General features: G+C 48.7%; 1 protein-coding gene across 2 annotated transcripts in view; it reads right to left on the bottom strand.

Moving 5' to 3' along the window:
* POM121C (POM121 transmembrane nucleoporin C) overlaps nt 1-3,280 on the bottom strand; it is a 52,294-nt gene extending 49,014 nt beyond the window's left edge. Inside the window, exon 1 of one of the 2 annotated variants that reach the window (XM_040456105.1) lies at nt 2,904-3,280. In XM_040456105.1, coding sequence (XP_040312039.1) covers nt 2,904-3,265 — 362 coding nt within the window. In that variant the 5' untranslated portion in view covers nt 3,266-3,280. Of the gene's footprint in view, nt 1-2,446; nt 2,611-2,903 lie in introns of those variants that run through there. The other variant, XM_040456106.1, reaches the window with a different exon arrangement.
* Nucleotides 3,281-11,486: the final 8,206 nt, after the last annotated feature.

Here is an 11,486-nt window from a genome sequence, read left to right as displayed (position 1 = left end):
GCCACCCAGGCGCCCCAAGGGAAACTTCTTCAAATGAAAAAGAAATAACAGAAACTTGAAACATCAGACAGAAATGAAGAAAAAAGCATTTTTTGGTGTAAATATCTGGGTGAATATAATCTCTTGAATTTCTAGTTATGTTTGATGGCTGAAAGCAAAATTATAACATCATCTCATGAGGTTCTCAATGTGTGCGGAGGTAATATTTAAGACTAAAGCCTCATATAAAGGAAGGCAAAGAGACCTAAAGGTGGTAAAATTTCTACATTCCACGTGAACTGGTAAAATGACTGATACTAGTAAATTATCCTAAGTATGTATAATACAACCTCTAAAGCAACCACTAAAACCTATAAAATGAGAGCTACATTAAAAACCTCTAGACAGGGGCGCCTGGGTGGCTCAGGCGGTTAAGCGTCCGACTTAGGCTCAGGTCATGATCTCACGGTTCTTGAGTTTGGGCCCCGCATGGCACTCTGTGCTGACAGCTCAGAGCCTGGAGCCTGCTTCATATTTTGTGTCTCCCTCTCCCTCTGCCCCTCCCCTGCTTCCTCCCTCCCTCTCTCTCAAAAATGAATAAACGTTAAAAAAAATTTAAAAAACCTTCAGACATATTAAAATGGCATACTAAAAAAATGTTCAAATATCACACAACAGGGAAGGAAAAAGGCAAGAGAGTACAGAAAAAACCAGAGGGAACAAATAGAAAAAAGTAAAATTGCGGACTTAAATCCTAACCAACCAAAATTTATATTAAGTGTAAATTATCTAAACAGACCAATTTAAAACACAGAATGTCAAATTAAAAAAAACAAAACAAGGGATGCCTAGGTGTTTCAGTCAGTTAAGTGTCCCACTTCGGCTTAGGTCATGATCTTGTGCTTCATGAGTTCGAGCCTCGTGTCAGGCTCTGTGCTAACGGCTCAGAGCCTGGAGGCTGCTTCACATCCTGTGTCTCCCTCTCTGTCTGCCCCCTCCCAGCTCACAGTCTCTCTCAAAAATAAATAAACGTTAAAAAAAAAAAAAAACAAAAAAACAAACTACCCAGCGTGACAGCACACAAAATGGAGGAGTAGGAAGCTCTAAAGCTTGGTCCCTTCACCAAAGCAACCACTGAACTGGGAAAAATGATTAGAGTCAACTGTTTTGGAATTCTGGAACATGACCAGAGACTTTTAACAACCAGAGGAGTCCTTCCAAAATGAACGGAGAGGTTGCTGATTCTTCGCAAGCGAGCAGCATGTGGAAACCAACCAATATCCCCCCGTTCCTCAGACAGACATGCTGCAGCTGTATGGGTAGCAACCTGCATTCCTGAAGAATCTGCTGGCCCCCAGGGCAGGCTGTGGAAACCTCGTCCTCCGTAAATTTGGGGTTATACGTTTTGGACAGTCTGACAGATCCCTGACGACCAGCACAGATACTTGCTGTGCATTTGACCTTCTTGGCGGCAACGGCTTCCCCGGGGAGCATCTATCAGACCTGAAGAGACAGCATTCCCTTCCCCTGCTTCCCAACTTAGAGTCAAGCATTTAAGGAAATCTATGGCAGGTTACTTACTGACTGCAGAGAAAACGGAACAGAAACTTCAGTGATGATACAAAAACAAAGCATACACATTTTACAAAATTAGTTTAGTAAGGTAACACAGTCCCGGCTCTCAGCAAACAAAAATTAGCAATCCCCGATGGCTAAGAAAATCACATTTTGAAAGTCACCACGTTATAACATTTGAATGTACAGTTGTCACCAAAAAAAAATTATGAAACACACAAAGAAACAGGAAAGTACAGACCACTCCCAGGGAAAAAAAAGAAAAAAAAAAAAAAAGAATTTGGCTGAAACCATCCCCAAGGAAGCCCAGGCATTGCACTTACTAAACACAAACTTTAAACCAACCATCTTAAATGTGCTCAGTGAGCTCAGGAAATCACGGCCAAAGAACTAAAGGAAATCAGGAAAACAAGAGATGAACAAAAGGAGAATATCTATGAAAAGAAAGAATTACGGAGACGAACCAGCCAGAAATTCTGGACTGAAGAGTACATTAAATGAACAGCTCACTAGAGGGGTTCAGCAGCAGATCTGAGAAGTAAAAGAAAAGATCAGCAAACTTGAAGACCGGCCCTTTGAAATTATCCGGTTTGAAGAAAACTAAAGGAAGAAATGGAACAGGGCCCGAAAAGACCCGTGGGAACCGAAGGATGGGGACGGCTTTAGAGGATCCGCCACCTCACGGAATGATGGCGCTGAAGAGCTGGTCGCGAGTCAAATCTGACGGTTTCATGCCTTAGTGACTGTTGTGAACTGAGTCAGCCAACACACAGGAGGAGGGAGACTGGGAGACAAGCGAAAATCACGAGGCCAGATTCAGGCGGAGTCTGCGATATGGGAAAAAGGCACAAAGCTGCCCTACAAAGACATGAAATGCAGCCCTAGAACTTACAGGAGAAGTCCTGTCTGACGACGACAGCATTTAGGAGCCATGTAAACAACCTTGGTGATCAGGGAGACGGGAGGGCTGGCCAACATCTCTTAAAAGAGCGCCAAGAACTGAATCCTGAACAGAGACGTAATGCTCAGGAGCAGAAACCAAGGAAGGGGCAGCAGGCAGAGGAGACCCAATGTCATCGAAGGAGCGGCATCGTGGAACCCACGGGGGCCCAGGAATCGGCGAAGAAGGCGCAGGATCGACCGCTGGAGCGACTGCTAAGCAGCAAACGCCGCGCACCTACTATGCGCCGAACTGCCTTTCCATTATGACGTGCCGACACACCCAGGCGCACAGCGTCCTGCGGCCCCCACCTCGCGGGAGTCGCAAGCGCCGGTGGCCGGCCCAAAAGCGAGCCTCAAGGACGGGGACGCGCGAGGTCCCGCGGCCAGAGCGCGCGGAAGGAGCTTACCCCACGGCGCACCTCCAGGCGGTGGCCCATCCACGGCCCCGGCAAGCGGCCAGCCCAGGAGGCTGCGGCCCGGGAGGCCACGTCGTACTCCAGCCTGGGCCGTAAGGACGCGTCTCCAACCTCCGTAGCCAGCCAGCCGCCAGCAGGAGAACGCCGCGTGGTCCCGCCGTGCACCACGCGCGTCTCGCGTCACTGTGGGCGACTCCCGCGAGAGCAGGCGAGGGAGCCGGTTGCCGGGCAACCGCTCTAGGCTGCTCCCTGCCCGCAGTGGGCTTCGGGAGTCTCGGGTCAGGAAGGGAAGAGCGCCTGCTGGCCGTCGTTCCCGCCTTCCGTCCTCGCCTTGTAGACTTGCGGGATCCCATTCGGTGACTCTTTCCCAAGGGAGGAGGGAATCCGCTCACGTCCAGTGACCCGCGTCCCTTAGGGTGGTGTGTGCCTCCCAGGCTGTGTGGCTCTTTGAGAACCCAAATCCCCCTGCGGCTCTGCCCTTGGTTTGTGCAGGGTTTCTCTGGGACCCCCAGGAACAGAGCACCCGCAAGTAGCTGGAGATCGGGTTTTTGTTTTGTTCCCTTGTAAATTACTCAGACCATTGTAAAGACTGCCCGGAAGACGGCACAATTAGACTGAAGGCAGACCCAAAGGGCACTTTTTTTTTTCTTTACAATAGCTGAGGGGTATTACCCCCTCACAATCATTCTGTCCCAAGGAGGAAACTGAGTAGCTAACACCTGTTCTACCAGTCTCAGCTTTAAAGAAAAGCCATCCGGGGGAAGGGGAGGGGGTCAAACTCTGCAATCTCTCATTCCTCCCGTAAAATGATTCTGTTCCCTCTCTTGATCCTTCATTTTAATGCATAATTCACATTTCTCCAGTTCTTCTATGAATAGACTTTTCACCCTCATGGCAGCCAGGTCTCTTTGGCTGTAACCAGCGGCCCCCTTTGGGCTTCTCTTCCTTTCCCAAATGGCTTGGATATCCTGACCGATCCAGTTCTCACCTCAGTGAGTTTTCACTCTGCCCTTTTGGCCAATGTCCATCCCTTGCAAAACCAGACTGTGTCTTCTCTCCAGTCTGGCTGCAGAGATTGTAAACATTGCCGGTGAAAACCAAAGAATCATGTCATCACTCCTCTGTAGATGCATGCTTTCTTTTTTTTTTTTTTTTTTAAGTTTATTTTGAGAGAGAATCTCAAGCGAATCTCAAGCAGGCTCTGTGCACTGTTAGCTCAGAGCCTGACGCGGGGCTCGATCTCACCAACCGTGAGATCATAACCTGAGACGAAATCAAGAGTTGGGATGTTCAACTGACTGAGCCACCCAGTGCCCCAGTGCATGCTTTCTTTTTTTTTTTTTTAATGTTTATTTATTTTTGAGACAGAGGCAAAGCATGAACGGGGGAGGGTCAGAGAGAGAGGGAGACACAGAATCTGAAGCAGGCTCCAGGCTCTGAGCTGTGAGCACAGAGCTCGACGCGGGGCTTGAACTCACGGACCGTGAGATCACGACCCGAGCCGAAGTCGGCCACTTAACCGACTGAGCCACCCAGGCGCCCCCCAGTGCATGCTTTCTAATGGCACTGTGCTCCTCCTGCAGATTTGGAAGTTCTCTTATCCGTTCTGGAACCTTGCTGTCATATTAACTACAGCATTTCGCCCCAGTTTCCTAAAGTCTGCCCCAAACTTGCCACTCAATCCCATTGTACTTTTAGTAAAGGATTTCACCTACATCTAATTGCTCTGGAGCAAGTGAGGTATCCCGGGGCCGTCCCTTTGTGGTTGTCAGAAACTGCAGGGGACGAAAAGGTCTTTTCCCTCCTCTGCCTTTCTACCTTCTTAGCTGGGGCCCTTGCAACAGAAGACAGATGAACAACAGAAAAACGTACACTTTTATATAAAATCAGTTTTACATGACGTGGGCGTCTTCATACAGGAATGAAGACCTAAAGAAGTGGTTAGTTAAACCTGAGTGTTGCTATGCTAGGTTTAATGATGAAAGTCGTGGAGAAAGTGATAGAATGAGGGGCACCCGGGTGGCTCAGTCGGTTGAGAGTCTGCCTTCGGCTCAGGTCGTGATCTCACAGTTGGTGAGTTCGGGCTTTCTGCGGTCCACGCAGAGCCCGCTTCAGATCCTCTGTCCCCCCTCCCCACACCCCCGCACCTCCCCTGCTCACTCGTTCTCTCTCAAAAATCAATCAATCAATCAATCAATCAATAAGAAAACTGATAGAATGAAGAAAATGTGAGCTGCGTGCAGTAAACTGGGAGAAACAGCAGGGAAGCCCTGTTCCGATTCTTCTCAGCATCCCTCACATGGAGAGAAGGACGTTCCTTTCCTCCAGGTATAAGGAGGGTACCTCTCACATGACCTGCTTCAGAGGAAGGCCACAAAGTCCTTCCTGTACATGCTATTTCTCAGTTTCCTTCAGCTTCAAATATTCAATATGCTAGAAGTGCCGTATGGGATATCAGCGCGTCCTGAACCCTGTCAAAAGGAAAGAGTCCAGGTAAAAATGAAGTTTCCTTTGTTCTCTGTCCCAGTGACACCCTCCCCCCCCCACTTATATCCATAAAACTTAATGTTTTGAGTATTTAGATATCCCATAATTTCCTCACTGGCTTATAACGCCATCCGTCATGCACCATTGCAGAGACAGAAACAAATCAGTTGGTTCAAGGGGCTGGGGAGAGGGCGGGTAGGGGTGGCTGTTGAGTGGGTAAGAGGTTTTCTTCTGGGCAGATGAAAATGTTTGGGAACCGGAAAGAGATTGTGGTTGCATGACGGTGTGAATGTCCAAAGTGTACTAAATGGTTAATTTTATGAGAATTTCACCTCAATTAAAAAAAAAACAAAACAAAACAATGGGAAGCCATTGAAGGGTTTTAAGAAGGGAGAATGATAAGAGGAGGTGTGACTTTGGGGATGTTAATTAGCTGATGAATGAGACTGGTTTGGCAGCCCGCAGAGCTGGGTAAGAGATCTAGAAGGCTAGCGAGGCTATTTTAGATGAGAGGTGATAGCTGGTGGCATGTCACACCCCTGTTCCAGTCCTGAGCACAAAGCCTCCAATCCTGGGGTGCCTGGGTGGCTCAGTCGGTTAAGCGTCCGACTTCAGCTCAGGTCAGGATCTCGTGGTTCGTGAGTTCAAGCCCCGCGTTGGGCTCTGTACTGACAGCTCAGAGCCTGGAACCTGTTTCAGATTCTGTGTCTCCCTCTCTCTGACCCTCCCCTGTTCATGCTCTGTCTCTCCCTGTCTCAAAACAAAAACAAAAACAAAAACAAAAAACAAAGACAAAAAAAAAAAACAACAAAAACGTTAAAGCCTCCAATCCTTCAAGTGGCATTCGAGACCTTCTCCAATTTGGCACTCAGTTTGGTCACGCTCCATCCGCACAGGCTTCTGTCATTCTTCAGTGTTCCAAAGTCTCTCTCCCTGCTGTTAGCTTTGCCTGGAGTATTCCTCCCCCCCTCCCTCCCCCACTGCCAACTTCTCCTTACTCTTCAGGTTTCAGCTTAAATGTCATTTGCTCACGGGAGCTTCCCCTGACCTCCTTGAATGTACTAGCTTCTTGAACGTACTGGTCCCCCTTTCCACGAACCTTTTGGGTCCTGCATCACACCGGTTCGGCGTCAGCTGACCCACCGGACCACCCAAGCTTTTGGAGGGCAGATGTGTCCCTGGCACTGTGTCCCTCGTGCCTTCAACATGACGGGCATTGAATAAGGACTTGGGGGAGGAATGAATGAATGAATGAATGAATCAAGGAATGTGCTACAGCCCTCCTCCTCCTTCCGCCATACCTCCATCTCTACCTCCTTTGACTTTGTTTTAGCTTTGAAGCGTGCTTCCGTCTTTCTCCTTAAAAACACCTCTCTAGATGCTGTTACCTCCTAAAGTGATCGCCTCACCCCCTCTCTTTCCTTTTGAATACCGCTGGATTTCCTCAAACAGCGTTTCATCTCTTTCACACGTATCCTTCAGTTTCTCATGTATGTGTCTATCTTCCAAGTCTGGAAGGTCCTTAAAGAAGGGACAAGCTCTGCTTATTTTTTTTTTTTTCCCTCTTACCAGTCTCGTGTGTAGGATAGGAAATCAGCGATGGTTGCTGAATTGACAGAATTCAAGAAGATACACCTGTTGTAATATTAGTCATTTTCAACCAGATAGGAGTCGAATACAATTTAGTTTCCAAAGTTGGTCTTGGAGGGGAAAAAATGTAACTAGACGTGGAGATTTCAGGAGAAATTTTTGAGGGACAGTCCAGGATGCTTTCAAGGATCCTGGATGCTTTACTAAACCTAGAAACTTAGACTTTCTCTAGGAACAGTGTGGATCACGGAGCCCGCGTGCCCACAAGATTGCTCAGTGCAGGCTCACAGAATTGTGAGAGGTGAAAGGCAGAGTGGAAGGGGGGGGCCTACGAGGGAGTGTGGAGGATCCTGTGGGGTGACACAACAGTGTTTCCGGTTGGCCAGTCTGACCGGTGAACCCGGGAGGCGAGGATGTGAGACAAGCCCATTCTCCTACCAAGGGCTCGTCAGTGGCTCACTGGGGAACAAAATGAAAACTTCTCAGCCTGGGAGTCAAAATGTTCTTTCTTTCTTTCTTTCTTTCTTTCTTTCTTTCTTTCTTTCTTTCTTTCTTTTTTTTTAACGTTTGTTTATTTTTGAGAGAGAAACACAGAGCGAGGAAGTGGAATGGGGGGGGGGGGCAAAGAGAGAGAGGGAGACACAGAATCGGAAACAGGCTCCAGGCTCCGAGCTGTCAGCACAGAGCCCAACGTGGGGCTTGAACTCGTGAACTGCGAGATCATGACCTGAGCCGAAGTCGGACGCTCAACCAACTGAGCCATCGGGGTGCCCCTTGAGTCAAAATTTTCTTTCACTCGGCCACAACTTACCTCTTCAGCTCTGTCTTCCATTTCTCCACTCCTGTATTTGATGCTTTAACCAAACCAGAGGGTAGACGCTTTCCTCGCCTTGCTTCCTCACACTGACATCTTCTGTGGCATCTTCCTGCACCTGCTATGTCCTCATCCCCAATTTCTACCTGTTGAAATCTAATCTGCCTCTTAGGAGATCAGTCACTGTTCACATGCAGCCTTTCCTGATCTTTCCACTTGGGAGTGATCTCAACAGCTCCTACAGCATCTGCTTGTAACCCGCATCCAGAAGGGCAGTACCTGATGCCATCTCGTGTCACTCCTTGGAACGCTGTCCCCCCTTCATTTCCAAGTGCCAATTCACCCGATTTTCCTCCTGCCTCTCAAGCGGCTCTTTCAAAGGTCCGTGGCAAGTGTGGCCTCCTATAGTTGACTATTGTGAATATCGAAATGCCTCAGTGCTGGACCCACTTCTCTCTTCACACTCTCCTCTTGGCCATCTACGCTATGGTTCCAGTTACCATGAATTCTCATCGCTTCCGACTTCCCTGGGCTCCAGGGGCCCACCAAACATTTTCACCTGGGTGCTTCAGAGGCACCTCGGCTGAGGACATAATATCTGTGCCAAGCTTGGCCCTTTTGTGTCCCCTCTCTTGAGCGGATGGCACAAGCCGGAAACCTGGGCCTCCCTCTCCCGTATCCCTCTATCTAAACCAAGACTTGAATATTTTGCCTTTTACACGTGCTTCTGTCCTGTCATTTCCTCCCATCTCCGCTGCCACTCCTTTTTTTATTTTAAGTTTATTTATTTTACTTATTTTTGAGAGAGAGCATGCAATTGGGGAAGGGGCAGAGAGGGAGAGAGAACCCCATGCAGGCTGGGCACCGCCAGCGCAGAGCCCGATGCAGGGCTTGAACTCTCAAACCGCGAGATCATGACCTGAGCCCAAGTCAGATGCTTAACTGACTGAGCCACCCAGGCGCCCCTCCACTGCCACTGTCTTATCTTCCACCATCCTCTGCCTGGACTAATACAGCAGCTTCTTTACCGGATTTCTGCATCCACTCTTGCGGCCTGCCCTCTGGTCTGTTCTCCACACTGTATCTGGAATAGTCTGTTTGAAATGCAAATATGGTTTTGACATCCCTTTGCCTAAAGCCCATCAACCGCTTTCCATTGTCTGGGTAATCAGGTCCTGCCTCTTTGCCCAGACTCGTCTTGAACCACTGTCTGGGCTCCTGCTCTACTGGCCTTTCAGTTCCTTTAATGTCCCACAGGGCCTTTGCACATGCAGCTCCTGCGATCGAGAACGGGCTTTCCCTCCCTTGTGGCTTAGTCAATACTTCCTCACACTCTGTAGCTTAGCGTAGCTGTCACTTTATCAAGGAAGCTTTTCTATAACCTGGCCATCCACGCTGTCAGAGCATTGTTACTGTGCCTACTCTAGGTGAACAGTTGACTTGAACAATGTAGGGGTTTGGGGCGCCGATGCCCACACAGCTGAAAATCCACATGTAATTTTTGGCTTTCCCAAAACTTAGTAGCCTACTGTTGACCAGAAGCCTTACCGATAACCTAAATAGTCAGCAAACACCTATTTTGTACATGTGTTATATGCCGTATACTTCTTTTTTCTTTTTCAAGTTTTTATTTAAATTCCAGTTAGTTAACATAGAGTGTAATATTAGTTTCAGGTATTGAATTTAGCGATTCGTCACTTACATACAACACCCAGTGCTCATCACAAGTGCCCTCCTTAATCCCGATCACCGATTTAACCCACCCCCTGCCCACCTCCCCTCTGACAACCCTCAGTTTGTTTTCCATAGTTAAGAGTCTGCTTTCTGGTTTCTCTCTCATTCCCTCCCGCCTTATGTTCTTCTGTTTTGTTTCTTAAATTCCACATGTGAGTGAAACCATATGGTATCTCTCTCTCTCTGACTTATTTCGCTTAGCACAACACTCCCTAGGTCCATTCACGTCGTTGCAAATGGCAAGGTTTCATTCTTTTTTGGTGGCTTAGTATTCCATTTTATATATATACCACACCTGCTTTATCCACTCATCAGTCGATGGACATTTGGGCTCTTGCCATAATTTGGCTATTGTTGACAATGCTGCCATGAAGGCCGGGGCGCATGTACCCCTTCCAATCAGTATGTTCATATACACTGGATTCTTACACTAACATAGCTAGAGAAAAGAAAATGCTATTAAGAGAGGCACAAAACGCACCTACAGTGCTATACTGCGTTTATCAAAAAATATTCACGGATAAAAAAATCTGCAGCTCAAACCTGTGTCATTCAAGGGTCAGCTGTGGTTTTTGTAAAAAAAAAAATGTTAATGTTTATATATTTTTGAGAGAGAGAGCGCGCACGTGTGGAGGAGGGGCAGAGAGAGGGAGACACAGAATCCAAAGCAGGCTCCAGGCTCCGAGCTGTCAGCACAGAGCCCGACGCGGGGCTCGAACTCACGAGCAGTGAGATCGTGACCTGAGCCAAGGCCGTTGTGACCGGAGCCCAGGCCGGATGCTTAACCGACTGAGCCACCCAGGTGCCCCAAGGGCCGACTGCAGTTCTGCATTTGTCTTTGTGATTATTGGATTGTCCTGCTTGTTTCCCTGGGTAGCCTGTAAGCTCCAGAAGGGTGGGTTTCTGCTCTACACCGTGTTGCCAGCCCTGCACAAAACAGACATCTGATAAAACCGAACACGTGCACGTAACCTTTGAGGGTAGGGAACAGTCTTCATCTTTCGACACTTCAGTGCTCGCACAGTGGATGGATTCATAAAACGTGTGTATGACTAAGAATGCAGAGTAAATAGAGAAACGTTCACTCTCCCCAAAATGCTGAAAGGCCTACCATCTGTTCAGGAACGTGTTACAGACTGAGCAAGATGAACTCACTGGCTTCAGACAACAGGACAGCGTGTGCCTCAGCTGTGTGCCCTCGGCTTAGATTTCAGCTACACTATCCTTCCACTTGCCCATTCCCTTCGTTGCTTTTTACTTTAGCAGGGCTACCCCTAGGCCCCAAATTTGGCCCGTCTGTGTAAGCCCTAATTCCCGCCCCTACTGCCCTTATTAAGGCATGTTAGTATCATTCTAGTGGCCTGATCTCGAGATTCCTTGCAATGCTCTGCCTGCCGGAGTGACCAGCCGGCCAAGCTGCCTTTCTAGAACTGGGGCGTGGCCACAGGAGGCTGGGAAGACCCCTTAGGTGCGAGTACCAGAGCCTCTGGGGCATCTAGTCAAGGCCATGTGCAGGCTGGGCAGTGTCGAGGGCGGGGTACACCTGCCTCGGTGGCACAGCTGGCCGGGCCAGACCTAGGCCCCTGGAAGGCACTTCGAAGCTCAAAGCAGCCCTCTGCCTGGCTTTTTAGACCCCTCAGCTTCACACTTGAGCCCCAGGAGAGATCTACAAGACAGCTGTGACCAAGGTCTGTCCACTCTCTCAGTGGTGCTTCAAATGCAACAGGCTCACCCTTGCATTTTGCTGCAGGGAGCAGAAAACCCCGGCTGTAGGCAAGCATCCCCCATTTCTGTATTTATCCAGATGATCTTCCCGCTGGGCGGTCCCTCTCTCCTTACTTGAGGAGTCATTTGGGCAATTCATCCCCGGGCCTTCCCCATCTCCCTCCCTCCCTTGGATGTCCCCTTAGCTTAACAGCAGCTCCCTCTGCAGATCCTCTGGGAGCCGG

Source organism: Herpailurus yagouaroundi, unplaced genomic scaffold (assembly GCF_014898765.1).
Source record: "Herpailurus yagouaroundi ecotype Mexico unplaced genomic scaffold, PumYag 216, whole genome shotgun sequence".
NCBI classification, from domain to species: Eukaryota; Metazoa; Chordata; class Mammalia; order Carnivora; family Felidae; genus Herpailurus; species Herpailurus yagouaroundi.
The sequence above is the reverse complement of the archived record's forward strand: the minus strand, read 5'-3'. Positions and strand labels throughout refer to the sequence as shown.